Source organism: Pseudopipra pipra, chromosome W (assembly GCF_036250125.1).
Source record: "Pseudopipra pipra isolate bDixPip1 chromosome W, bDixPip1.hap1, whole genome shotgun sequence".
Lineage (NCBI taxonomy): Eukaryota > Metazoa > Chordata > Aves > Passeriformes > Pipridae > Pseudopipra > Pseudopipra pipra.
This window is the reverse complement of record NC_087580.1, coordinates 35,003,984-35,031,948: the sequence shown is the minus strand read 5'-3', so window position 1 is coordinate 35,031,948 and position 27,965 is coordinate 35,003,984. Positions and strand designations below refer to the sequence as shown.

General features: G+C 52.8%; 3 protein-coding genes and 1 long non-coding RNA gene across 4 annotated transcripts in view; 2 read left to right on the top strand and 2 right to left on the bottom strand.

The window, feature by feature from the left end:
- Positions 1–27,965, bottom strand: part of LOC135405703 (uncharacterized) — a 553,771-nt gene that overhangs the window by 361,801 nt on the left and 164,005 nt on the right. The gene's annotated exons all lie outside the window — the stretch shown is intronic.
- LOC135404622 (olfactory receptor 14J1-like) lies at positions 1,618–8,892 on the top strand. Its single transcript, XM_064639355.1, has 2 exons — positions 1,618–2,545; positions 8,857–8,892. The coding sequence occupies exons 1-2, from the start codon at positions 1,778–1,780 to the stop codon at positions 8,890–8,892; spliced, it is 804 nt and encodes a 267-aa protein (XP_064495425.1). The 5' UTR covers positions 1,618–1,777.
- Positions 9,807–10,670, bottom strand: LOC135404621 (olfactory receptor 14C36-like; the record flags this gene model as incomplete). The annotated part of the gene is made up of 1 exon (XM_064639354.1): positions 9,807–10,670. A coding segment is annotated over one exon (864 nt), but the record flags the coding sequence as incomplete, so codon positions are not given.
- On the top strand, positions 21,404–22,583 carry LOC135405370 (olfactory receptor 14J1-like). The gene has a single exon (XM_064640058.1). The coding sequence runs from the start codon at positions 21,404–21,406 to the stop codon at positions 22,451–22,453; it is 1,050 nt and encodes a 349-aa protein (XP_064496128.1). The 3' UTR covers positions 22,454–22,583.

Genomic DNA, 27,965 nt, shown 5'->3' with positions numbered 1-27,965 from the left:
TGGAGAGGAGACAGGGATGGGGAGAAGCTGAAAGGCCCTGACACAGCCACCTTCTGCAGGCCTTTGGCCATGGCTGCTGTCTGTGCCCCTGATGCCAGGAGGAGGGGAGTGGCCCTTGCAACCCTGGGGCCTCATGGCCTCCTTGTCCCTGCTCAGCAGCCTGGCAGGTGCCACCCCATGGTCCTGCCCTTGGCATTGCACATCCCACATCCCAGTGCCCCAGGAAGAGCCCTGAGGAATGAGGCAGGGACAGCATCTGCCTTCCCAGGGGCTGGGGGTCAGGCCTGGGCCTGTTAGATTAAGGAAACAAGTCAAGGTTTATTCAGCATCAGAGCCACCTTTCCCTTGCTTGTCCATCCTTGTCATCACTTTCTGCAGTTTTCTGCTCTAAATGGAACCTGGGGACACGTTCTCAGTTGTGTCCCTCAGTGAGACTCATTAGCACTACAAGAAACTTCAGTGTTTCAATAACACTTTGACTTCTTGAAAAGTTGTTTGAATGTACTCTCAGGGACTGAGTCTCATGTAAACAACATCAGTGTCCCCCGAGGGTCACTAAATGCCTGGGGCTGTTGCTGTGCTGCTGAGCTGGGCCGGACTCCTGGCACACAGGGAGCTCCTGGCAAGCAAGAAGAGCTTCCAAGAGACAGCTCTGCTGGTGAGCAGCTCCTCTGCACAGCCCAGCAGGGCTGAGGGCACTGCCAGGGCAGCTCAGGGACACCAGCAGGGCACAGACACAGCTTCAGGGGCTCAGCACTGGCAGGATGGCTGAGAGCTCCCTGCAGGAGGAATCTTGGCAGGGCTGCACATGGTGAGTCTGTGGCTGCAGGGCAGTGCAAGGGCAGCTCCTCGAGGCATCTCCTGAAGCTGGCCCAGCCCCAGCTGATGGGATGGGTGAGCAGGGGCTGTTTTGGGGCAGTTTGGAAGAGCTGTGAAGCCGGGGGTGCAGCCAGGGGTGCTCAGGGCTGTGGGGCAGAGCAGGGTCCTGCAGCCCAGGGCGCTGTGCTGGGCAGGGACTCTGCTGCCTGCCAGGGGCAGCTCTCAGCCGGCCCAGGGAGCTGCTGCCAGGGCTGGGGCAGAAGGGCTGTGGGCAAGGAGCAAACCTGGCAGCTGAGGGAGGATATTTTCCATGTCTCACTGTTGCAGGGCCAGACCTGCTCACAGACCACTACATGATATTGAATGGAGAAGTTTTTGCAAAGCTCACAAAAGACAGGGGCTACAGGAAAGGAATTAGTCCTGAGGTGTGTTTCCTGCTTAGGCATTGTAGCAGAGACATTGTTCTCTCAGTTCAGGAGGCTGCAATGAAATTCCAGCTCTTTTACTCTCAGAGGTGAATATTTCAGGCAGTCTCAGAAATGAGCACAGGATCCTGGGCAGTGCTGAACCTTCCCATGGGGGTGGGCACTATAAGCTGAGTTTTTGGCGGTACATGACCAGAGCTGCTGCTCCTCACAGCACCCTCAGAAAACACAAACCAGAGAAAAGAAATGCCTTTCACTTGGAGGGGATTTCCCTGAAAACTGCACTGGCTTTGCTGAGAAGGAGCTGTCTTAATTGTTCTCTGTGCTTTCCTTTTCTGAACAGACCCTGACCTAAGGAGCAGCAAATGTCCAACAGCAGCTCCCTCACCCAGTTCCTCCTCCTGGCATTTGCAGACAGGCGGGAGCTGCAGCTCCTGCACTTCTGGCTCTTCCTGGCCATCTCCCTGGCTGCCCTCCTGGCCAACGGCCTCATCCTCAGCGCCGTAGCCTGTGACCACCACCTGCACACCCCCATGGGCTTCTTCCTGCTCAACCTCTCCCTCACAGACCTGGGCTGCATCTGCACCACTGTCCCCAAAGCCATGCACAATTCCCTCCGTAACACCACAACCATCTCCTACAAGGGATGTGCTGCACAGCTCTTTTTCTTTTTCTTCTTCATCTCAGCAGAGTATTTCCTCCTCACCATCATGTGCTACGACCGCTACGTTGCCATCTGCAAACCCCTGCACTACGGGACCCTCCTGGGCAGCAGAGCTTGTGCCCACATGGCAGCAGCTGCCTGGGCCACTGGGTTTCTCTATTCTCTGCTGCACACAGCCAGTACATTTTCCCTGCCCCTGTGCCAGGGCAATGCCCTGGGCCAGTTCTTCTGTGAAATCCCACACATCCTCAAGCTCTCCTGCTCACACTCAGGCTACCTCAGGGAAATTGGGCTTCTTGGGGTTAGTGCTTGTTTTTGTTTTGGTTGTTTCATTTTCATTGTTTTCTCCTATGTGCAGATCTTCAGGGCTGTGCTGAGGATCCCCTCTCAGCAGGGACGGCACAAAGCCTTTTCCACGTGCCTCCCTCACCTGGCCGTGGTCTCCCTGTTTCTCAGCACTGCCATATTTGCCTACCTGAAGCCCCCCTCCATCTCCTCCCCATCACTGGATCTGGCCCTCTCAGTTCTGTATTCGGTGGTGCCTCCAGCACTGAACCCCCTCATCTACAGCCTCAGGAACCAGGAGCTCAAGGATGCCATAAAGAAAATGATAACTGGATTTAGAGTCAATAATAAAGTGTGTCTTTTATTCTGCATAACATTCCAAATGTAACTCATTGCAATCTAAGCCTTTTTTCACCTATATGTCCCTTTTATTGTCAATACATTTCCTCACTCTTTTTCTACTTTTATAATGTTATCCACAAATCAATGGCTTTGCTCATGGGATTTCTACATCAATATCTACCCTTCTTCTGTAATTCAAAGACTTTCAAAAGGCTTGTTCTCTGTACATTTGAGTAGAATGAAGTTCCCTGCCCTGACCTGTGTGTCCAAGATGCTTCCTCAGCCCTTCTCTAGAGCCACAGGGGCAGTGCCTGTGAGCAGAGCTGGAGGGAAGAGACTCCCAGCACAGCAGCACAGCCAGGGACAAGGGCTGTTCCTTCCACATCTGCTCTTTCCAGCTCCACACTGTCCTTCCCAGCCCTGCTGTGGGTGCAAGGCCTGATTGTTCTGGCAGCTCGGGCACAGTCCTGCTGCGTGTCCGTGCTGGGGTCACAGGCAGGGACAGGCCCTGGGCACTGCTGGCACAGAGCTGGGCTCCACACCAGCAGCTCCAGCAGCCAAGGGCATCTCCTGAGGGCAGGGCAGGAAGGCTTCAGGCTCTTCCTCCACAGTCACCCTCAGCAATGTGCTCCAGGAATGCCCTGGCAAAGCAAATGCCAGTGCCCAGCTGAGAGTGGGAGTTTGCAGGGTGGGGACATGCAGCAGTGTCCTGGCACAGCCAGAGCTCCTGGCACAGCCCTGAGGGACCAGCAGAGCAGGGCCTGGGCTGTGTCTTTGTTCCAGGGACAGCCTGGGAAGGTGGCCCAGGGACAGCCTGGGAAGGTGCCCCAGGGCCACTGTCACAGAGCAGCCCCTGCAACCCCCATTCCCAGCCCTGGCCTCTCACCCCACCTGCAAGAGGTTGGTTGTCCCTCCATGGACGGGCATCGAGTGACCAAGTCAGAAGTCCATGTTTGCTTTGTACTGAGGACACTTCAGCGTGTCTGCTCCGTCCCTGCCCTGCCTTCTGGCCTGTCCCTTTCCCTGCCCAGCAGGAAAGCAGCCCGGCTGGGCAGCATTGCCCCTGTGCAGGCAGGAAGGGCTCTGCAGGCAGAGAAGCACCGCCCTCCAGCAGAGGCACTTCTGCCCTGTCCCAAAGCCCAGAGCACAGCTGGGCACTGGGATGCAGCCAGAGGCACCCACAGCTCCATGGGTCCCCCTCTGAGCTGCCTGCACAGCTTCAGTGAGCACCAGACAGAGAAAGAAATGCTCTCACTCACAGGAGTCCAAGCAGGGGAGAGGTGACATGAAGAAGCCAAAGGAGATAAAGAATTTCAAGTTAAGAGCCAAATATATCCATTGATAGAAGGGACTAGGACAGTAAGATATCATCAGTGGAGTTTTCCCTAAACGGTATATGAGGCTGCTACAGCTCCACCACTCTGAGTGACCCCTGACTGGGGACAGCACAGTCCCTGCTCCCAGCACTGTCACTGCCATTTCCTGCATCTTTGGCACATGCAGAGTGTTTCCTGCTGTGGCCCCATCCCATGACCAGCACTGGGCTGTTTGCCAGCCCTGCTCTCTGCAAGACCCATGGACTGGAAGGGTTGTCTCCAGCAGAGCTGCACCCTGGCTCAGGGCTTTTCTGTCATCTACAGTCACCATTTCCTGCTTTTCCCAGACACTTGTTGTGACCCTGATGAACTGGGTCACTTCTTCTGTGACCTTGCTCCAGGGCTGGAACTCTCCTGCAGTGTCCCCATGACACTCCTGCTCTCTGCTTTCCAGGTTTCATTTTCAGATCCAGCCTCCCCCTTCCTGTTCACAGGGACATCCTGTGAGTGCTTCAGAGCTGCCATCCTGGGGCAGCTCCTGCCCAGCGTGGGCAGGCACAAGGTCTCTCCACCTGCTCCTCTCCCCTCCCCAGTGCCACTGTTTTCTGCAGCCTCCTCATCCTTGCCCAGCACAGCCCTCCTGGCACAGTTGGACACAGCCCTTGTTCTACCCCCTCCTCAGGCACCTGCCCAACCCCCTCAGCTCCAGCCTGATGGCCAGAAACCTTCAGGGCAGGGAGGCACTGGGGAAAATGCTGAGGACACCCATGGACTGCAGGGAGAGACCACTGGAGTGGTTGGTCTGTAGGGAGAAATCACTGCTGCCTCCCTTCTGAATCACCCTCAGGACCTGGATAAACCTGGATTTTCTCTTGTTTCCATGAGGCCCTGCAGTGTCAAAATGCCCCCCAATTCCATGAGGCTGCACAGTGTCCCTGGGTTCCTTTGGCTCCATAATGCCCTGTGGCCTCTTGAGTCCATGATGTGTCCTCAGTGTCAGAATGACCCCTTGATTCCATGAAGTTGTACAGTGTCCCTAGGTTCCATTTTTCCACAAGTTTCCCCAATGTCACAATGGCCCCTTGATTCCATGAGGTTGCACAGAGTCATCACAGAGCTGACCCCACCCAGATGAAAGTTTGGGGAGGATTAGGAGGAACTGGGACAAAAAGGATTGGGTATTTGGGGAAGGAAAGAGGGGCTTGGCCAACAGAGAGGAAAGATTTTGATGAGGTAAAAGAAGGTTCAGGTAATGCTGACGGTGCTGAAACACTGACTGGGCAAACATTCCTGAGAGACCTTTACCTTATTTGTAACCTCAAGCCCCAACATGACCTAAAAGTGCTGCCCCTCCCATGGAAAGGAATCCACTGCTCTAATCCCAACCTCAACTGGACCTCAAAGGCAAAGCCCAAACCCAGAACTCCAGACTCTTATTTAAACTCCAATGCCCACCCCATTCCCAAACCTGTATTATCAGTATGAAAAGCCAAGCTTTAATCCTAACCCAGCCCAAAAATCTCTTCCTCTAATCATGAACCAGACACTGCCAGCAGAACCACAAACCTCCCAAAGTTCTGCCTAATCCCAATCCTGAGCTCTAAACCCCAAGCCCTGACCATTCAGCACCCCCACAGCCCTTGGGAGCAGGGCAAGGACCTGCAGGGCCCAGAGCAGGCCCAGAGGGTTGGCAGAGGAATGGGAGGTGACCTGGATCTGCTCAGTTCTGCAGTGACCCCCAGGAGAAGGGCCTGGGCTCTGGCAGGGATGTCCTGTGGCACAGGGGCTCAGGATCCAAGGTAAGAAGGCCAAGTGCACATGGCAACAGCCAGAGCTGGTGCAGAGACATCAGGGAGGGTCTAGAAATGCTGCTGGGAGGGGGTGGGAAAGCAGGAGGGGTGTGTGCAGCCTGCAAGGCCAGAGCAGCAGCAGGGCCAGGGCAGGACAGCCTGCAGGAGAGATGGCCAAGGGCTCTGGCAGGGCTGCAAGGCCCAAAGGCACCCAGGCCTTTGTCCCCTTGCCTCTGGCAGCTGCCTCTGCCACTCAGGCCACCACAACCAACTTGCCTGGCAGGTTCTGCCCTTGGTTTCTGCCTCGCCCCTCCCTCAGGAGCCTGGCAGGGGTTGCCCAGTTTTGGGCCTTTGTTGTTCCTCCCCCTCCCATCCCAGTGCCCCCCAAACAGCCCTGAGCCAGCCGGGAGGGACAGGATCTGCTGGGCCAGGGCCTGGGGCTCAGGCCTTGGCCTTTGTGCTCCACAAAACCAAGGCAGGCTTTGCTCAGCATTGCAGGGGCCTGCCCAGAGCCTTGGTCTGCCTGCACTCCTGGCCTCCAAGGAGCTGCTCCAAGGAGTCCCTGGGGAGGCTTTGTCAGTGCCTGCCCTCAGTGGGGCCCAGCAATGCTTCAAGGCACTTGGACTTTGGCTTCTGACTTCTTCAGCAGCTGCTTCAATCTTCTGTCAGTACCTCAGGACCATGGGCTGGGCTGCAAACACACCGTGGGGCTCATTAAATTCCAGAAATCCCTCAGGATCTCTTTGTTTTCCTTTAATTGTCTTCAAGGCAATTTCAAAACAAGTTTTCCAAGTTGGTATTTTTTTTGTTTTAATTCAATGATGGATATTTTTAAGTTCAGAGAAGAGGTGATAGAGGTGTTCTCCAAGTGATCTTGATGCTGAGTGTCTCCTCAGGAGATCCACACTGACCCTGGATGATCAACCTTGCTCCTCACCCCCCAACCTCACCAGTTCTGACATGGCCCATCTTGGACTGACAGCTGATGCAACTCCAAACACACTTTAGGACCATTAAAATACAGGAAAACAAATTATTTCCCTTTCTTTTAATTGTCTTCAAGTCATCAAGAGTTCTACAGATCATTGGAGTAGTTTTGTAGTTTAACTAAGGAGGAAGATTTTAAAGTGGATGTCACGAAAAAAATATATTTTTTGATGAAAGAGAATGATTTACACAGAGCCTTGGGTCAGGGTGCAAAGGATTTTGATCCAAAGACAAGGAGGCAAAAGACATTAGTAGCACTTAATCATTGACCCATTGAACAATTAACAAGTGATTCAATAGCATTTGCCACAATTTTAACAGTGACTGAATTCTAGATTCACAATAACAACATTCCCACCACAGTCAATTCACTCCCACACCCAGGCAGAGATGTGTGGACACATCAATAGCTGGGTGTGGAAAAGTCCCTCTCCCAAATTCTCCTGGTTGTCAGGGAAACACTCCCCCAAATCCCTTTGTGTTTCCCACCAGACAAGGGTCACAGTTGGAGGAGTGTTTGTGGAGGGGGATCAGAATTGTCCTGGGCATCATGTAAGATCTTTGGAGTGTCACAAACTGGAGGGTTCCTGAGCTGGGAGAGGCTGCCAGAGGTGTCCCAGTGAGAGGGAGGTGCTGGGGAGCTGCCAGGGCCTCCCTCAACCCTGCTGGTTGTGGGCTCACAAGGGTACTGGCTTTAGTTATCTGCTGAATTTCCATCCTGGTGTCAGCAATGACTGGAGTTTCCAAACTATTTGGGAATTGTATACAAACTCTTCTCTTTGGGTTAGGATTCAGGTAGGGAATGTTTCAAGGTTTTCAGGGGATGACTGATTATCCTGTGTTCCCCAGCTCTCACACCCATCCCAGTCAGCTGGACAGTTTATTGACAATGTGTCCTGAGGGGCAGCACCTCCGCTGCCATAGAAACCCCTCCCCCTGGATTAGGAAACCTTTGGAATTCAGGAGGTGTTCCAGTGGAGCATGAAAATGAACAGCAATTTTCCTAAAGCCCAGCCCCAAGCAGAACAAAGCCAGGCCCCTCAGTGGCAGAGCAAAGGTCCCCCATCCCTGTGTCCCTGTGGCCGCTGAGGCGGCAGCGCAGGCCCGAGGCGGTGCCGGGTCCCGGTGCAGCCGGGGCAGAGCGGCGGCTGCGCGAGCGGCAACCCCGGCGGTGAGTGCGGCAGCCCCGTGGGAGCGGCGGCTCCGGGCACAGACGCCGGCGGCAGCCGCTGTGGCTCCTGGAACCGAGTGGCCATTGGGACACTGCAGGGCCTCCTGGAATCCAGGGGCCGGTGGGACACTGGGGAGCCTCTTGGAGCCAAGGGAACCCTGGGATGCTTTGGAACATCAAGGAAACAAGGGGCCATTGTGACACTGCAGGGCCTCATGGAACCAAAGGAACCCTGAGAGTTTTTGGTACCTTGTGGAATAAAGGGACTGTTTCTGGCAGGAAGCTCTGATAATACCTAAACAATAGTCAGAGAATGCAAACAATGCACACTCTCTGTGGTGAGTTACTGCTGGTGTCAAGATGCTGTTTTTAATGCTGAATTATGCTAAACCCAAAATGTTTCATGAAACTTCAAACACACATCCTGCTTTTTCAAGCAGGATTTGACAGAGAAGCTGCTCCCTGGCCTGCAAATATGTCTGGCAGTCAAACCCTTGATAACTATAAAAGCCCCGTCCAACTTTCACATGGCAGATTCTTCCACAGACTTCCTTGAAGTGTGTGGAGCTTCTGCCATGAAGCAGGGACAGCCCTTTGTGGTCACTCCCTAGGGGTAAGTGAAAGAGAGAGAACTACCCCCTGTCGTTGTGGGGTGAGTTACCTCAGTCTTTGCTTCAGGATTGTTTCTTTTTGCTGGCTTTGATCCAATTGCTTTAATAGAATGACTTTGACAGACTGCACTGTCCTATCTTACACTATACTGCTAGGAGGTTTTGGCTTTTATACTGTGCAGGTAATAATTCTGTAAATTTAAGGTATTTCATCTATTCATTTCTCTGATCAATTGTCTGTTTATTTGTCATAATAAACGATTCATTTTATCGAAATATTTCTGATTTGCCATCACTAAAACCTGCAGGACAAAGTGTTTGAATCACACCTCTATAATTCCTTCAGTTTAAATCAAAATCTGAACCTGAGATTGGATCCAGCCAAACCCAGGCTCCTCTCTAAGAAGGAATTTAGAAAGCAAGGGGGTTCTTTGTGCACCTTGTAGCTCAACGAGACGGCTTCTGCCATCAACTTTGTCTAAGCCTTCCACCCCCCCAGCCCCAAGCCATGACACAGGGGCATGTCTTGTGCATGCAGTGCAAACATGGACCCCTGAGCTGCTCATTTGATGTCCCTCCTTGGAGGGAAGAACAAGCCCAATGGCCTGGGGTGAGAGGCCAGTGCTGGGAGCGGCGCTGGCTGTGCCAGGGCACTGCTGGGTGCCCCCACTCTGAGCACTCCCACCCTTGTGCTGGTCACTGCTGTTTTCCTCTGCAGGGCGTTGTGTTGGGCACATCCTGGAGAGCAAAGTGGAAAGCAGATGGAAGCTTTGAGGCCCTGGCCTGAGGAGATGCCCCTGCAGGATGGCAGTGCTGCTGCAGAGGTCAGCTCTGTGCCAGCAGTGCCCGTGGCTGTCCCTGCCTGCAGTCCCTGGGCAGTCCTGCAGCAGGACTGGGACCCACTGCCAGAGCACTGAGGCCTCCAACAACACAGGGCTCTGAAGGACAGTGTGGAAGGGAAGGGAGAGGAGGCCACGCAGGAGAAGGGCTGCTGCTCCCTGGCAGTGCTGCTCTGCTGGGACTCTTTTCTGGCCCAGCTCTGCACAGAGGCACCGACCCTGCAGCTGCAGAGAAGTCAGAGAGGAAAGATGTCAGGCAAACAAGTCAATGCACAGTTCTTTATTTGGTTGAAGCACACAGCAAGTACAATTGCCAATTTGTATAGCATGTGGGCCAGGCTAGAAAGGCAAACACTGAAATGAAAATGGTGTTTACATATATATAAGTATATATATATATACTTTTATATATATATATATATCTTTATATATCTATATTTCTATACATAAAGATTTTTTGGTGTGAACAAATTCTCAGAAAAATAGCGCCCCTACCAGGAGCAAAAAATAGAGAAGGTATGGTGGGCCTTTAATGAAGTCCATAACAGAACTGGACTTTAATGAGATGGATAACATGCAGAAGAAGGAGAGTTTATTGCTTCTGAAAAACACCCACTTATCAGTTTCCTCAGGGCATCCTTGAGCTCCTGGTTCCTCAGGCTGTAGATGAGGGGGTTCAGTAATGGAGGAACCACTGAGTACAGAACTGACACAATCAGATCCAGGGATGGGGAGGAGATGGAGGGGGGCTTCATGTAGGCAAATGTGCCAGTGCTGACAAACAGGGAGACCACGGCCAGGTGAGGGAGGCACGTGGAAAAGGCTTTGTGCCGTCCCTGCTGAGAGGGGATCCTCAGCACAGCCCTGAAGATCTGCACATAGGAGAAAACAATGAAAATGAAACACCCAAAACAAAAAGTAGCACTAACCCCAACAAGCCCCAGTTCCCTGATGTTGGAGTGTGAGTAGGAGAGCTTGAGGATGTGTGGGATTTCACAGAAGAACTGGCCCAGGGCATTGCCCTGGCACAGGGGCAGGGAAAATGTATTGGTTGTGTGCAGCAGAGAATAGAGAAACCCAGTGGCCCAGGCAGCTGCTGCCATGTGGGCACAAGCTCTGCTGCCCAGGAGGGTCCCGTAGTGCAGGGGTTTGCAGATGGCAACGTAGCGGTCGTAGCACATGATGGTGAGGAGGGAAAACTCTGTTCCAAGAAAGAAGACAAGCAGAAAGACCTGTGCAGCACATCCTGTATAGGAGATGGTTGTGGTGTTATGGAGGGAATTGTGCATGGCTTTGGGGACAGTGGTGCAGATGCAGCCCAGGTCTGTGAGGGAGAGGTTGAGCAGGAAGAAGCCCATGGGGGTGTGCAGGTGGTGGTCACAGGCTACAGCGCTGAGGATGAGGCCGTTGGCCAGGAGGGCAGCCAGGGAGATGGCCAGGAAGAGCCAGAAGTGCAGGAGCTGCAGCTCCCGCCTGTCTGCCAATGCCAGGAGGAGGAACTGGGTGATGGAGCTGCTGTTGGACATTTGCTGTTCATTAGGACAGGTCTGTTCAGAAAAGGAAAGCACAGGGAACAATTAAGACAGCCCCCTCTCAGCAAAGCCAGGGCAGTTTTCAGGGAAATCCCCTCCAAGTCAAGGCATTTCTTTTCTCTGGTTTGTGCTCTCTGAGGGTGCTGTGAGGAGCAGGAGCTCTGGCCATGTGCTGCCAAGGACTCAGCTTTGCTCTGCTGCAGTGCAGACATGGAGCTGGTTTGGGACAGCTCTCATGATCACAGGGGTTGTCACATGGAACCCAGCTTTGATGGAAAGTTCAATTCCTGTACTGTTGTCTTGGAGCAATTTGGGCTGCAGGAAAGCGGCACAGTGTACCCTTAAAATATTTTTTACTGAGTTTTTTATTTACAATCATAAAACCTGAGGGGTGTTTTCTTAGGGCAAATTTTTCTGATGACAAATCTGACGAGTGTTGAGCCAGGACAGGCAGAAGGGCTGAGCTCTCCCTTGCTTATTGAAGAACCAGGAGAGCTGCAGTGCCTCTCAGTCTGTTTCTCATCTGCCCTGCACTTTCCCTTGGGCTGCCTTGAAGATGACTTCACACACAGATTCATCTTTAAAAACCCCACCAAGATCTGTGCTGAGAGCAGGGCAGCGCTGCTTGAAAGGTCAGCTCTGTGAAGTGTCCCCTGTGCCAGCCCAGAGGTGCAGCTGTGCTGGACAGAGCAGGACAGGAGCCCTCCCTCAGAGAAGCCAAGGGCTGGGACAGGAGAGTGCCCACCCCTAAGGGAAGGCTCAGCACTGCCCAGGATCCTGTGCTCATTTCTGACACTGCCTGAAAGATTCACCTCTGAGAGTAAAAGAGTTTGAATTTCAGTGCAGCTTCCTGAATGGAGAGGACAATGTCTATGCTACAATGCCTGAGCAGGAAACACACCTCAGGACTAATTCCTTTCCTGTAGCCCCTGTCTTTTCTGCAGCGATACATGGAAAAGATCCTCCCTCAGCTGCCAGGTTTGCTCCTTGCCCACAGCCCTTCTGCCCCAGCCCTGGCAGCAGTTCCCTGGGTCAGCTGAGAGCTGCCCTTAGCAGGCAGCAGAGTCCCTGCCCAGCACAGCGCCCTGGGCTGCAGGACCCTGCTCTGCCCCACAGCCCTGGGCACCCCTGGCTGCACCCCCGGCTTCACAGCTCTTCCAAAGTGCCCCAAAACAGCCCCTGCTCACCCATCCCATCAGCTGGGGCTGGGCCAGCTTTAGGAGAAGCCTTCAGGAGCTGTCCCTGCACTGCCCTGCAGCCACAGACTCACCGTGTGCAGCCCTGCCAAGGTTCCTCCTGCAGGGAGCTCTCAGCCCTCCTGCCAGTGCTGAGCCCCTTGAAGCTCTGTCTGTGCCATGCTGGTGTCCCTGAGCTGCCCTGGCAGAGCCCTCAGCCCTGCTGGGCTGTGCAGAGGAGCTGCTCACCAGCAGAGCTCTCTCTTTGAAGCTCTTCTTGGTTGCCAGGAGCTCCCTGTGTGCCAGGAGCCCGGCCCAGCTCAGCAGCACAGCAACAGCCCCAGGTATTTCATGACCCTCAGGGGGATTGATGTTGTTTACATGAGACTCAGTCCCTGAGAGGAAGTTCAAACAACTTCTCAAGAAGTCAAAATGAGTTTGAAATACTGAAGTTTCTTGTACTGTTAATGGGTCCCACTGAAGGACATGACTGTGAAAGTGTCCCCAGATTCCAGTTGGAACAGAAAACTGCAGACAGTGATGACAAGGATGGACAAGCAAGGGAAAGGTGGCTCTAATGCAGAATAAACTTTGACATGTTTCTTTAATGCAACGGGCCAAGCCCTGACCGTCAGCCCCTGGGAAGGCACATCCTGTCCCTGCCTCATTCCTCAGGGCTCTTCCTGGGGCACTGGGATGTGGGATGTGCAATGCCAAGGGCAGGAACATGGGGTGGCACCTGCCAGGCTGCTGAGCAGGGACAAGGAGGCCAGGAGGCCCCAGGGTTGCAAGGGCCACTCCCCTCCTCCTGGCATCAGGGGCACAGACAGCAGCCCTGGCCAAAGGCCTGCAGAAGGTGGCTCTGTCAGGGCCTTTCAGCTTCTCCCCCTCCCTGTCTCCTCTCCAGCCCAGGCTGTCCTACGGTGTCCATGCCCTGCCCCTTTCCCTGCAGGCTGTCGTCATCCCCCCGGCTGCCCCACCTGGCTGGCACCTTCCTGCACTGACATCTCTGCGTCCTCCCTGGCTCTTCCTGCACACACAAAGCCTTGGGCTCATCCAGACTCCTTCTGGGTGACTTGTTGCACCCCAGTGTTTTCCATGGAGTGAAATTCCTTTTTCCTCATGTCCACTCGGGACCTCCCCAGTTGCATTCGGCATTAATTCTTTCTTTCTCATGCTCCTTTCTGCTCTGACAAAAGGATCCACCATCTCTAAATCCTCCCTTCAAGCCCTCTCAGGGCTATCCTGTGCTGTCCTCAGTCTCCACACCATTGAGGCCACAGCTCCTTAGCCCCTCTCTAGTGCTCATGTGCTTGAGACATTTAAAGCCCATCTTGGGAAATCTCTGGACACTCACTAATGTTTTTGCAGATGAAAATATCGTGCTCATAGTCTAAGGAAATCACAGTTGCCATGACAACCAGCATGCATTCTCATTGCTATGGTCAGTTACCATGGCAAATAGAATACATTCCCAATGCCACAGTCAGTCACCATGGCAACCGTAATACATTGTCATTGCTATGGTCGGTTACCATGGCAACCATAATTGCTACAGTCATTTACTGTGGCAAACAGAATACTTCTCACTGCTATGGTCAGTTACCATGGCAAACAGCATATATTCTCATTGCCACGGTCAGTTACCACAGCAACCATCACACATTCCCATTCCTACAGTCAGTTACCGTGGCAACGATCATACATTCCCACTGGTATGGTTGGTTACCATGGGAACCAGCATACAGTCTCATTGCCATGGTCAGTTACCACGGCAACCATCATACATTGCCATTGGTACAGTCAGTTACCTTGGCAACTATCATACATTCCCGTTTCTACGGTCAGTTACTACAGCAACCATCATACTTCACACTGGTACAATCGATTACCATGGCAACCGTCACACATTCCCGTTCCTGCAGTCAGTTACCATGGCAAATATCATACATTCCCATTGCTACACACAGGTACCATGGCAACCATCACACATTCCTATTGTTATGCTTGGTTACCATGGTAACCATCATACATTCTTGTTGCTATGGTCAGTTACCATGGCAACCATCATACATTCCCATTCCTACAGTCAGTTACCATAGCAAACATCATACATTGCCATTTCTATGGTCAGTTACCCTGGCACCCATCATACAGTCCCATTGCTACTGTCATTTACCATGGCAACCATCATACAGTCGCGTTGCTACAGTCGGTCACTATGGCAACCAGCATACAATCAAATTGCTACGGTCGGTTACCATGGAAACCATCATACATTCCCATTCCTACAGTCAGTTACCAAGGCAATCACTGTAAAGTCCCATTGCTATGGTCAGTTACCAAGGCAATCATCAAACATTCCTGTTGCTACAGTCAGTTACCATGGAAACCACCATACATTCCCACTGTTATGGTCGGTTACTGTGGCAACCATCACACATCCCCATTGCTGTGGTCGGTTACCATGGCAACCATCATACAGTCCACTGCTACAAACCGTTACCATGGCAACCATCATACAGCAGCATTGCTACGATCAGTTAGCATGGCAACCATCTGAATTCCAGTTTCTATGGTCAGTTACCATGGCAACCATCATACATTTCCGTTCCTACTGCCAGTTACCATGGCAACATCATACATTCCCATTGCTACAGTCGGTTACCATGGCAACCATCATTCATTCCCATTCCTATGGTCAGTTACCATGGCAACCATCATAGTTCCCACTGCTGCGGTCAGTTACTATGGCAACCAGCATACATTCCCATTCCCACGGTCAGTTACTATAAGAACCACCATACATTCCCATTGCTACAGCAGGTTACCATGCCAATCATCATACATTAGCATTGCTATGGTCGGTTACCATGGCAACTAACATACATTCTCGTTGCTACGGTTAGTTCCCACAGAAAACACCATACGTTCCCATTGCTACAGTCAGTTACCATGGCAACCAACATACTTTCCACTAGTACAGTTCGTTACCATGGCAACCAGCATACATTGTCATTTCTATGGTCAGTTACCATGGCAACCATCATTCATTCCCATTGCCACAGTCAGTTACCATGGCAACCAAGAAACTCTCCACTAGTACAGTCCGTTACCATGGCAACCAGCATACATTGTCGTTTCTATGGTCAGTTACCATGACAACCATCATTCATTCCCGTTGCTACAGTCAGTTACCATGGCAACCATCATACTGCCCACTGCTACGGTCAGATACCATGGCAAACAGCATACATTCCCATTGCCACAGTTGGTTACCATGGCAACCATCTTACATTCCCATTGCTATGGTCTGTTACCATGGCAACCATCATTCATTCCAGTTGCTACAGTCAGTTACCATGGCAATCATCATAGTTCCCACTGCTGCGGTCAGTTACTATAAGAACCACCATACATTCCCATTGCTACAGCAGGTTACCATGGCAACCATCATACATTAGCATTGCTATGGTCAGTTACCATGGCAACTAACATACATTCTCTTTGCTATGGTCAGTTCCCACGGAAAACACCATACATTCCCATTGCTACAGTCAGTTACCATGACAATCAACATACTTTCCACTGGTACAGTCCTTTACCATGGCAACCAGCATACATTGTCGTTTCTATGGTCAGTTACTGTGGCAACCATCATACTTCCCACTGCTATGGTAAGATACCATGGCAAACAGAATACATTCCCATTGCCATAGTTGGTTACCATGGCAACCATCATTCATTCCAGTTGCTAGGGTCAGTTACCATGGCAAACATCACACATTCCCCTTGCTACAGTCAGTTATCATGGAAACCATCACACATTTCCATTGCTTTGGTCTGTTACCATGGCAACCATCGCACATTCCAGTTGCTAGGGTCAGTTACCATGGCAACCATCATACATTCTTATTGCTACGGTTGGTTACCATGGCAACCAGCATACATTTCCATTGCTACGGTCAGTTACCACAGGAACCATAATACTTCTTGCTGGTACAGTCAGTTACCATGGCAACCATCATAAACTCCCATTGCTATGGTCAGTTACCATGGCAACGAGCATACATTTTTCTTTCTACAGTCACTTACCATGGCAAACATCATGCATTCTTACTGCTATGGTCGGTTACCATGGCAACCAGCATACATTCCCGTTTCTACAGTCAGTTACCATGGTAACCATCATACTTCCCACTGCTATGGTCGTTTACCATTGTAACCATCATACATTCCGGCTTCTATGGTCGGTTACTATGATAACCATCATACATTCAAATCGCTATGGTCAGTTACCATGGCAACCATCATATTTTCCTTTGGTACAGTCTGTTACCATGGCAATAAGCATACATTGTCATTGCCATGGTCAGTTACCATGGCAACCATGACACATTCCCATTGCTACAGTTGGTTACCATGGCAACCATGACACATTCCCATTGCTACGGTTGGTTACCATGGCAACCATGACACATTCCCATTGCTACGGTCGGTTACCATGGCAACCATGACACATTCCCATTGCTACGGTTGGTTACCATGGCAAGCATCAATCATTCCCATTGCTACAATCACCATGGCAACCATCACACATTTCCATTGTTATGGTTTGTTACCATGGCAACCATCATAGATTCGCATTGCTATGCTCGGTTACCATGGCAACCATCATAAAGTTACATTCCTATGGTTGGCTACCGTGGTAACAAGGACACATTCCTGTTGCTACAGTCAGTTACCATGGAAGCCAGCATACATTCCCGTTGCTACAGTCAGTTACCACAGGAACCATCATACTTCCCACTGGTACAGTCAGTTACCATGGCAACCATCATACATTCTCATTGATACTATCAGTTACCGTGGGAACCATCGTACATTCTCATTGATACTATCAGTTACCGTGGGAACCATCATACCTCTCACTGGTACAGTCAAATACCATGGCAACCATCATACATTCCTGTTCCCATGGTCAGTTACCATGGCAAACATCACACATTACCATTGCTATGGTCAGTTACCATGGCAACCAGCATATCTTTCAATTGTTACAGTCAGTTACCATGGCAACCATCAGACATTTCCATTGCTATGGGCAGTTACTATGGTAACCTCTTGGTTCCTCTTGGACAGAAGCAGATGCAGATGAGCCTCCCTGTCTTCCACCAGCCTGGCAGCTGTGCTCTAAAGGCCTGTGTCCCAAGGGCTGTCTTCACCAAGACTCTGCAGAAACCTCTGGGACTCTTTCCATCCTGTCGTGGTGCCTTTCCAGTGAATTCCAGGGTTATCAAAGACAACTTGAATGGGCTCTTTGTCTCACTCCACAAGGTCACCCAAACCAGTCTCTCCTCTGACCCTCACCCACAAAAGTTCACCCAGTTTGTTCATCCCCTAGAGCAGCTCCACAGGTCCCGGAAGCTCCTTCCCGCTGAGGACACCTCTCTCCTGCTCTTTCCCTCCTGTGTCTCCTTGGCCTTCTCTCCCAACCCATCACAGACCTGCAACCTGGGAACTGTCTCAGCAGGCCTGGGCTGGTATTGCCTGCAAGTGGAATGAAGAGAGACTTGGGGCTGCAGCTCCTCCTGCCTGTGCCCCACACGCAGGGCATTGGGGCCTGTCTGGCTGCAGCCCCTCAGTGGGGCACCAGGGTAAGAACAGACTTGCAGTGGGGAAAGCTGCTCTGAAAGCCCCGAGAGCTGGGCTGTGCAGAGGCTTTGCTGACAATGGCCTTGGGGGTGGACGGGCTGGGACTCAGGCCCAGGGGGAAAATCACAGACCTGATCCCTGAGGAGATCAGCACATGCTGCTGAAATGCTGGGGGAGAGAAGAGCCAGCAGAGGGAGGGAACAAGTGTGGAGAGCCTGGGCTGATGTGCTTTGGACTCGTGCCTGTCTGGCCTTGGCTGGGCAGAGAAGGGACAGCCTTTGTGTCCCTGCAGGGCTGGGATTCACTCCCTGCCCCAAAGGCACCCAGTGTGTCTGAGAAGCCCTGGGTGGTGCCTGTCACACAACTGCTGGGAATGGGGATGGGGTTCCTGCACAGGCCCTGTGCTGTCCATGGCAGCTGCTGCACTTTTGCTGCAGAGTCCTGGCACCTCCCCTGGCACTACAGGCCCCTCTTTGGCTGTTCAATCCAGGCTCAGCTGCCCTCAATTAGCTTCAGCAGTGAAGGGATGTCCAGGAGACAACTGCCATTGTACTCTGAGGACATGTAGAAAATACCCTGATAAAGAACAGGAGAGAGACCTCTCTCCCTGTGCCACCTGACTCCATTTGGTCACCTGAACACCTCTAGGGGCTGCCCTGGACAGAAGGAACAGTGACACGTTCCCCTGTCCTACATGTGGGCACCTTCTGCCCCTGAAGTTGGCCAAAGCAATGTCCCAGCAGCCTCCAAGAAGATCCCACAGCTGCTGCCCTGTCCCTAGGAACTGCTGCATTGGAGCCTGCAGTTCCCAGCAGGAATCTCGGTCACCTCTGGCCCCTCAGAAGGAACCAGGGCTTTGTATCCCAGCAGGTCACCCCTGGCTTTGGTCTTCACTCATTGCCATGGGAGCTGGGACAAGGAGTCACCTGCAGGTGCCTGTTTTGGGCCCACTGAAGTGGGGCAGGAGGAATCCCAGCCGCTGGGGGTTGTGGAGGGAGATGAGTGTCCTTCGGGCCCCAGGGCTGCAGAGCCACAAGGAGACACCTCTGTTGACTCAGCTGAGTCCCTTCCCTCAGTGCAGGTGAAGGAGATCCCTCCTGGGCACTGTCTGGGTTTCCTGTCTAATGATGGGACATGAAAAGGGGACTCTTGGACTTTGTGTGTGTTTGGGGAAATGACAGTGCTGAAAGAAGTGTCTGTGCCCAGCTGAGAGAAGGAACATCATTATTTCCTTCAGCTGTGTGCCAGCAGGTTCCCCTGGAGCCCCAGGGACAACTGGAGGGAGCCCAGAGGAGCAGAGAGAGGGCTGCCTGAGGCTGTTGCTGTGCTGCTGAGCTGGGCCAGGCTCCTGGCACACAGGGAGCTCCTGGCAAGCAAGAAGAGCTTCAAAGAGACAGCTCTGCTGGTGAGCAGCTCCTCTGCACAGCCCAGCAGGGCTGAGGGCACTGCCTGCAGCACCCAGGGCACAGGAGAGAAGGCAGAGAGATGAGAGGCAGCCTGGGATGGGAGGTGACTGAGCTCTCACTACAGGAGAAACCTTCCCAGGATTTGAAGGAAGAATTCTCTGGCTGTAGGAAAGTTCAGCTTGCCTTCCTGGAGGCATCTTCTAAAACTGGCACATCCCACAGCTTCTAGGATCTTTCACCAGGACTCTCCCAGTTGCTGCAGTGCAGGGGAAGTGGCCATATGGCAGAGCAGGGCAGGAGCTGCAGGCAGCAAAGGCAGAGAGGAGAAGGGAGCAGCAGGTTCAAGAGATCCTGGGGTGGGAGGACAGGGCAGAGCTGCTCAGGGCAGGAACCTTGCCAGCCCTTTGCCACGGTCAGGCTGTGGCTGCAGAGCAGTGCAGGTGAGTTCCTGCAAGTGCCTCTCCCAGCTGCCAAATGGCAGCAGTGGCAGGAGCTGTCAGGATGGCTCTGCTGGATTTGCTGGGGTGCAGCAGGAGAAGCTGCTGCAGAGCAGGACTTGCTGCTGCCCCATCAGAGGCCCAGGGCCAGAAGGTTCCCTGTGCCAGGGCTGGCTGTGGGGTGGGAAGGTGGGGGTGCAGCCAGGGGTGCCCAGGGCTGTGGTGCAGAACAGGGTCCTGCCCCCAGGGCTCTGTGTGCTGGGGCAGGGACTCTGCTGCCTGCCAGGGTCAGCTCTCAGCCCGGCCAAGGAGCTGCCACAGCCCTGCAGGGAGAAGGGGTGGGTGGAAGGAGTGACCCCTCAGGGCAGGGCAGGGCTGGGCAGGGCCCTTCAGCTGCAGGGTCAGGGCTCCTCACAGCTTCAGCTCCACCTCCTGCCATTTCCAGGGGCCCTTCTCAGGAAGCACATCCCCCCAGAACACCTCCCCCTTCCCAGCCACCACAGGCTGTCTGGGATCTGCTCTGCAGCCCCTGCCCAGGCAGAGCTGCCCCTGGGCACTGGGCTGGGGATGGCTCTGGCAGCACTGGCAGGGAGCTGAGCTGGGCACAGGCAGGGGCTGCTGGCAGGAACAGCTCCTCACTCAGAGACAGGCAGGCAGGGAGAGGCAGCTGCTGCCACAAGGGCTGGGCAGGGGGATGTGGGCCCCTCCCTGCTGTCCCTGTGGCACAGACCCCTTCCCTGAGCAGCTCCTGCCTGGGCTCCTTTCCCAGCCTAAGCAGAGCCTGTGCCCTCAGGCCCACGGGGGCTGGGCTGTGCATTGCCCTGCAGCAGCCAGAGCCCAGGCAAGGACAAGGCCCTGATTTCCAGCTGTCTCTCTGTGTCCCTCCTCCCTTGGCAGCAGCACTGTGGCATTTCCCTGCCATCCCCTGCTACCTGGGCTCTCCTTGTTCTCATCAGTGGATTTTCTGAGCCACTGTGGGGTTTGGGGGGGCAGATTCCTGTCCAGACACAAACCCTTTGGGTGCTGCTGTGGGGATGTGTCTGTGGGAGCCAAGTGCCCAAGTGCCCTCCAGGCACCTTCAGGGTCTTCAGCTGTTTGCCTGGGTGTCCTGCAGGGCTGCAGGTGCCCTCCAGAAGGGCACAGCTCTGCCATAGGATCTCTGTGCTGCACAGGAGCCCCATGGAGAAAACTCCTCAGTGCTAAATCCATGGAAATGCTCTGGGCAGCCGTACTTGGGAGCTGCAATGATCCCTGTCTGTGGCAGTCTGGGAGGAGAAAGATGAAATCTTAACCAGGCACTCTGAGGAAAGGCAAGGATTCTGTCAATGTGCTCTTTGAACCAGGATTCCTCTGCTCCTAGAAGTGCTTTGTTACCTTTTTTAAGGGAATTCCTAAAGATGATCCCTCTTCAGGTCCAAGCTGCCAGCCAGGGGCAGCTGTGAACAGGAATGATGGCCAGCTCTTGTCTCTGCACCAAGAGACCACCCCTTTGCCTCTCAGGACTCACAAGATTTCCCTTGGAGCACATTAGAAATGTCAGAGATTTCAAGCATCCAAACTCACTCCTGGCAAGAGGAACTGGAACAAAATCAAGTTCCCAAAATCCTCTCCCTCTGTTCTGCCCTTGGGCAAACTGTGACCAGCAGTTCTGGAAACACTTTGATACATCACAAGTGCATTTAATTGGAGGTCACCCTGTGCTCCAAGTTGCCTCTCACTGCACAGCAAGAAGGATTCCTCGGGAGCCCATTCCAGGGTCCCTGCTCTCAGTGCCCCCTTCAGCCAGCAAAACCCAGAGCTCAGGGAGAGGGATGCAGAGAGATCTTCCTGAAAAGAGGCCCTGAATGTTGAATTGCTATGAGACATGCAAGATGTTTTGCTGATTGAGTCTGGCCTAATTCAGTTCTGCCTTTTTTACCTCAACAGAAAACTATACCCTGAGGCAGCAAATGTCCAACAGCAGCTCCATGCCCCAGTTCCTCCTCCTGGCATTCGCAGACAGGAGGGAGCTGCAGCTCCTGCACTTCTGGCTCTTCCTGGCCATCTCCCTGGCTGCCCTCCTGGCCAACGGCCTCATCCTCAGCGCCGTAGCCTGTGACCACCACCTGCACACCCCCATGGGCTCCTTCCTGCTCAACCTCTCCCTCACAGACCTGGGCTGCATCTGCACCACTGTCCCCAAAGCCATGCACAATTTCCTCTGGAACACCACAACCATCTCCTACATGGGATGTGCTGCACAGCTCTTTTTCTTTGACTTCTTCATCTCAGCAGAGTTTTCCCTCCTCACCATCATGTGCTACGACCGCTACGTTGCCATCTGCAAACCCCTGCACTACGGGACCCTCCTGGGCAGCAGAGCTTGTGCCCACATGGCAGCAGCTGCTTGGGCTGCTGGGTTTCTCAATGCTCTGCTGCACACAGCCAGTACATTTTCCCTGCCCCTGTGCCAGGGCAATGCCCTGGGCCAGTTCTTCTGTGAAACCCCACACATCCTCAAGCTCTCCTGCTCACACTCAGGCTACCTCAGGGAAATTGGGCTCATTGGGGTTGGTGCTTTTCTGTTTTTGATGTGCTTTGTTTTCATTGTTTTCTCCTATGTGCAGATCTTCAGGGCTGTGCTGAGGATCCCCTCTCAGCAGGGACAGCACAAAGCCTTTTCCACGTGTCTCCCTCATCTGGCCGTGGTCTCCCTGGTTTTTAGCACTGGCGTCTTTGCCTACCTGAAGCCCCCCTCCATTTCCTCCCCGTCCCTGGACCTGGTGGTGTCAGTTCTCTACGTGGTGGTGCCTCCATCACTGAACCCCCTCATCTACAGCCTCAGGAACCAGGAACTCAAGGATGCAGTAGGAAAAATGATGACTACGTGTTTTTTGAGAAGCAATAAACTGCATCTTTTCTTCTGCAGAACACTCATTGTGGAACTTATTTTTGGCCCAGCCTGCCTTCTAAAGCTTTTGATAGTGGTGGGGGGCTTTTCTTTTTTGTTCATCTGTTAATGTTAATAACACTGAAACTTTATTCTTCATCCCATATAATTCACTCTCTACCTCTTTTTTTTCACCCACAAAATGTACTAATCAGGAATCATGCTCTGTGTGCATTTAAACAAATTAAAAGCTTGTGCAGCAAGGTATTTGTCAAACATCCTCCCTGTGTTAGTTTTTACATGAGGAATCACAATCTCTGAGTGTAAGAAAGGACACAAATCCTTTTCCCCTGATCCTTCCTCCAAGAACTCCCCTGAAGCTGGAGGACATTTCCATGTTTGCAGATGTGGAGGGGAAAAGAGTCCCAGCACTGCCAGGGAGCCCCAGAACTGGGTCTGTTCAGAGCTGCTCTCTTTGCACTCCCACCCTCTCCTTTCCTGTCCGTGCCCAAGGCCTGAGTGCTCTGGCAGCTCAGTCACTGTCCTGCTGTGGGTCAGGCCTGTGAGCACAGGCAGGGACAGGCCCTGGGCACTGCTGGGACAGGGCTGGGCTCCACAACAGCAGTTCCAGCAGCAAAGGAGTTCCCCTCCAGGCACTTCCTGAGGGCTGAGGTCTTTTCCTAACACTGATATGGAGAAGAAGTCCAAGGATTAGACTGTCAAAAGTCTTGTTGCTTTGCTTGTTTCTCCATGGAGACAGTGCAGTGAGGTCAGGGACCCACTGGGACTGCAGGGACTGAGGGCTGGTTCAGATGTTGTGTGTTGGTGGCCGATGGCCAATGGAGGTGACAAATGATCTCCAAGTCACCTGCCTGGGGCTCTGCAGCTTGTGAGGGCTCTGATGACAGGTGAGGACTTGTCTGTAGGAAATGAAGAACTGCAGGAGAGCACAGAGGATCTGCAGGGACAGCTCATCCCATCCAGTCAGCAGGGAATGGAGCCCTGGAGCAGAATCCTGCCCAGGGTGGAGTTACCAGAGATCAAGTACTAAATCCTGCTGTGAAGTGGCAAACAGAGTTCTGCAAGCCCAGGGGACACAGCAGGTACAGGGAAAACTCTTGCAAGTGACTTCTCTTGCCCTCAGTGAACTTCCACAGGTCAGTCAAGGGCAGCCCCCAAAGCCATGTCCCAGCTCTGGAACAAGGCAGGGCCCCTCTGAGCCCCCTCCATGGCCACACAGGAGCCTCTGTGGGAGGTGGTCAGTGGCAGGGAGCACCATCAGCTGGCTCTGCCTCCCAGCTGGAGCAGCACAGCCCAACAGAGTCCCCCATGGTCCTGGGCCCCACAGCCCCCGTGCTCTTCAGAGCAGCCCCTCCAGCTCAGGGGCTGTGGGGAGCACGGGCAGGGGGTGCAGGAAGGGCTGCTCAGGCCAGCACAGACGTGTTCCCATGGGGAAAGGCTCTGTGGGGAGATGGGATGTGCCAGGAGAAGAGCAGGACACCCTGTGTGAGCAGAGGGGCCATGGGAAGATGCTGCCCTGTCCCTGGGGAAAAGAGGGGGCAAAGCAAAATGTGGGAAACTCTCTGATCTCAGTTGTGCTGCCCAAGAACACGCTGACTCCAGAGGTGTCCAAGCGGGGCAGAGCCGGCGACTCCGGTCCGTGCGGCGGCGGGGGGGAGGCAGCGGCTCTGCTTGATTCCATGGAGTTCTGGGGAGGCACAGTGGCCCCTTGGTTCCATGAGGTTCTCAGATGTCCCAGGATTCCTTTTGTTCCAAAGAGACCCCACATGTCACAATGGTCCCTTGGTTCCATGAGATTCCACAGTGTCCCTGCATTCCTTTGGTTCCATGAGGCCCTGCAGTGTCACAGTGTCACTTGATTCTGTGATGTTACAAAGAATCAGAATGGCCCCTTGATTTAAGGCCAACTGCACATGGGGCTGCCTTGGGGGGAGTGTGGGCACCCAGACAAGGGAGTTGTCACCCCCTGGATTCAGCCCTGGGGTCACCACATCTGGACTGGTCTGTCTGTCTGTGAGGTTCCCCATTCTGGAGGAATGAGGAAGAACTGGAGAGGGTCTAGAGGAGATCTGACAGGATGGAGCTTTTCTCCGTATTGGAAATAAAATGAAATCTCCACAAAGAGTAGCATGGAAGGTTGGGACTGAAGGTGAGGAAAAAGAAATGTCACTCAACAGGGACCTTTGTGCTGCAAGAGGTGACCCAGAGGGAGTCAGGATCAGCCCATGGCTTTGTGTTCCAGGGAACAGGCAGAGCTGGTGCAGAGACATCAGGGAGGGTCTAGAAATGCTGCTGGGAGGGGGTGGGAAAGCAGGAGGGGTGTGTGCAGCCTGCAAGGCCAGAGCAGCAGCAGGGCCAGGGCAGGACAGCCTGCAGGAGAGATGGCCAAGGGCTCTGGCAGGGCTGCAAGGCCCAAAGGCACCCAGGCCTTTGTCCCCTTGCCTCTGGCAGCTGCCTCTGCCACTCAGGCCACCACAACCAACTTGCCTGGCAGGTTCTGCACTTGGTTTCTGCCTCACCCTCCCTCAGGAGCCTGGCAGGGGTGTCCCAGTTTTGGGCCTTTGTTGTTCCTCCCCCTCCCATCCCAGTGCCCCCCAAACAGCCCTGAGCCAGCCGGGAGGGACAGGATCTGCTGGGCCAGGGCCTGGGGCTCAGCCCTTGGCCTTTGTGCTCCACAAAACCAAGGCAGGCTTTGCTCAGCATTGCAGGGGCCTGCCCAGAGCCTTTGTCTGCCTGCACTCCTGGCCTCCAAGGAGCTGCTCCAAGGAGTCCCTGGGGAGGCTTTGGCAGTGCCTGCCCTCAGTGGGGCCCAGCAATGCTTCAAGGCACTTGGAGTTTGGCTTCTGACTTCTGCAGCAGCTTCACTCTTCTCTCATTATCTGCGGATGATGGACTCATCTCTAAACACACTGTGGGGCTCATTAAAACACAGAAAAACAATTTGTTTCTCTTCCATTAATTGTCTTCATGTCAACAACTACTTAGAGTTGTTTTGTAGCTTAGCTAAGGAGGAAGATTTTAAAGTGGAAGTCACAAAAAATATATATTTTTTTTTATGAAAGAATGATTTACACAGAGCCTTGGGATGCAAGAGGGTCAGGAAACCAAGGATTTGGATCCAAAGACAAGGGGGCACTTAATCATTGACCAATTGAACAGTTATCAGGTGATTCAATAGCATGTGCTACAATTTTAACAGTGACTGAATTATAGATTCACAAGAACAACATTCCCACCACAGTCAATTCACACCCACACCCAGGCAGAGATGTGTGGACACATCAGTAGCTGGCTGTGGAAAGGTCCCTCTCCCAAATTCTCCTTGTTGTCAGGGAAACACTCCCCCAAATCCCTTTGTGTTTCCCACCAGACAAGAGTCACAGCTGGAGGAGTGTTTGTTGAGGGGGATCAGAATTGTCCTGGGCACCAGCGAGGGTCTTTGGAGTGTTGCAAACTGGAGGGTTCCCGAGCTGGGAGAGGCTGCCAGAGGTGTCCCACTGAGAGGGAGGTGCTGGGGAGCTGCCAGGGCCTCCCTCAGCCCCGCTGGTTGTGGGCTCCCAAGGGGACTGGCTTTAGTTATCTGCTGAATTTCCATCCTGGTGTCAGGAATGACTGGAGTTTCCAAACTATTTGGGAATTGCATCCAAACTGTTCCATTTGGGTTATGATTCAGGTAGGGAATGTTCCAAGGTTTTCATGAGGTGACTCATTATCCTGTGTTCCCCATCTCTTACACCCATTCAAGTCAGCTGGATGGTTTATTGACAATGTGTCCCGAGGGGCGGTACCTCCGATGCCATAGAAACCCCTCCCCCTGGATTAGGAAACCTTTGGAATTCAGGAGGTGTTCCAGTGGAGCATGACAATGAACAGCAATTTTCCTAAAGCCCAGACCCCAGCCGAACAAAGCCAGGCCCCCTCAGTGTCAGAGCAAAGGTCCCCCATCCCTGTGTCCCTGTGGCCGCTGAGGCGGCAGCGCAGGCCCGAGGCGGTGCCGGGTCCCGGTGCAGCCGGGGCAGAGCGGCGGCTGCGCGAGCGGCAACCCCGGCGGTGAGTGCGGCAGCCCCGTGGGAGCGGCGGCTCCGGGCACAGACGCCGGCGGCAGCCGCTGTGGCTCCTGGAACCGAGTGGCCATTGGGACACTGCAGGGCCTCCTGGAATCCAGGGGCCGGTGGGACACTGGGGAGCCTCTTGGAGCCAAGGGAACCCTGGGATGTTTTGGAACATCCTGGAATCAAGGAGCCATTGTGACAGTGAGAGGCCTCAAGGAACCAAAGGAACCCTGAGAGCTTTTGCAATGTCATGGAATCAAGGGGCCGTTTCTGGCAGGATGCTCTGCTCTGACAATACCTAAACAATGGTCAGAGAATGCAAACAATGCACACTGTGATGAGTTACTGCTGGTGTCAAGGTGCTGTTTTTAATGTTGAATTATGCCAAATACAAAATGCTTCATGAAACTTCAAACACATCCTGCTTTCTGAAGCGGGATTTGACAGATAAGCTGCTCCCTGGCCTGCAAATATGTCTGGGAGTCAAACCCTTGATAACTATAAAAGCCCCATCCAACTGTCATGGGGCAGATTCTTCCACAGACTTCTTGAAGTGTGTGGAGCTTCTGCCATGAAGAAGGGACAGCTCTTCATGGTCACTGCCCAAGGGTTAAGTAAAAGAGAGAGGACTACCCCCTGTCATTGTGGGTTGAGTTACCTCAATCTCTGCTTCAGGATTGTTTCTTTTTGCTGGCTTTGATCCAATTACTTTAATAGAATGACTTTGATAGACTGTCCTGTCCTATCTTACACTATACTGCTAAGAGATTTTTGGCTTTTATAATTTGAAGTAAATAACTCTCTTTAAGGTCTTTAGTCTGTTCACTTGTCTGGTAAATTTTCTGTTCATTTGTCATAATAAATCATTCATTTTATAGAAATATTTCTGATTTGCCATCCCTAAAACCTGCAGGACAAAGTGATTGAATCACACCTCTGTAATTCCTTCAACTGAAACCAAAATCTGAGTCTGAGATTGGATCCAGCCACAGTCAGGCTCCTCTCTGAGAAGGAATTTAGAAAGCAAGGGGGTCCTTTGTGCACCTCGTAGCTCAACGAGTTCAGCACAGAATCCCCCTGCACACACACAAACACACAGGCACGGGAATCTACACACACACTCCTGTTCATCCCTACACAGACATAACCCAGACAGACTCGCAGGGGAACTCCACACACCATTCCCACATCACAACATGAGAACGGTTAGAAAAACATAAAATATGTACACCAACCATCACTGCACTGCAGCATTCACAGGATGTGACACCTGTGTCCACTTTTGAAATGTTACAGCCATTCTACACAGCCTTTATTTCCTGTCAGATGAGTATTCTATCAGGTGCATTCTAAGATGAAACTCCAGGCACATGAACAGCTGAATCTGTTCCACATTTAAACGCTGTTGCACATTTTTAAATGGCGAAAGCAGGGAAACTGCTCAGTGTTCAAATGAATGAAACACAGTGAGCCACAAAAGGCAAATGTACATAGTGTACAGCAGCTTTGTGGAGTTACAGATCTGCTCAATTTTTTATGTTTGGCATTCAGAGATCATGTTTAAATTTA

Coding starts and splice junctions, on each gene's coding strand:
- LOC135404622 (XM_064639355.1), top strand. CDS start 1,778: ATGGGCTTCTTCCTGCTCAACCTCTCCCTCACAGACCTGGGCTGCATC. Junction 2,546..8,856: donor GATTTAGAGTCAATAATAAA/GTGTGTCTTTTA, acceptor TGCACCTTGTAG/CTCAACGAGACGGCTTCTGC.
- LOC135405370 (XM_064640058.1), top strand. CDS start 21,404: ATGTCCAACAGCAGCTCCATGCCCCAGTTCCTCCTCCTGGCATTCGCA.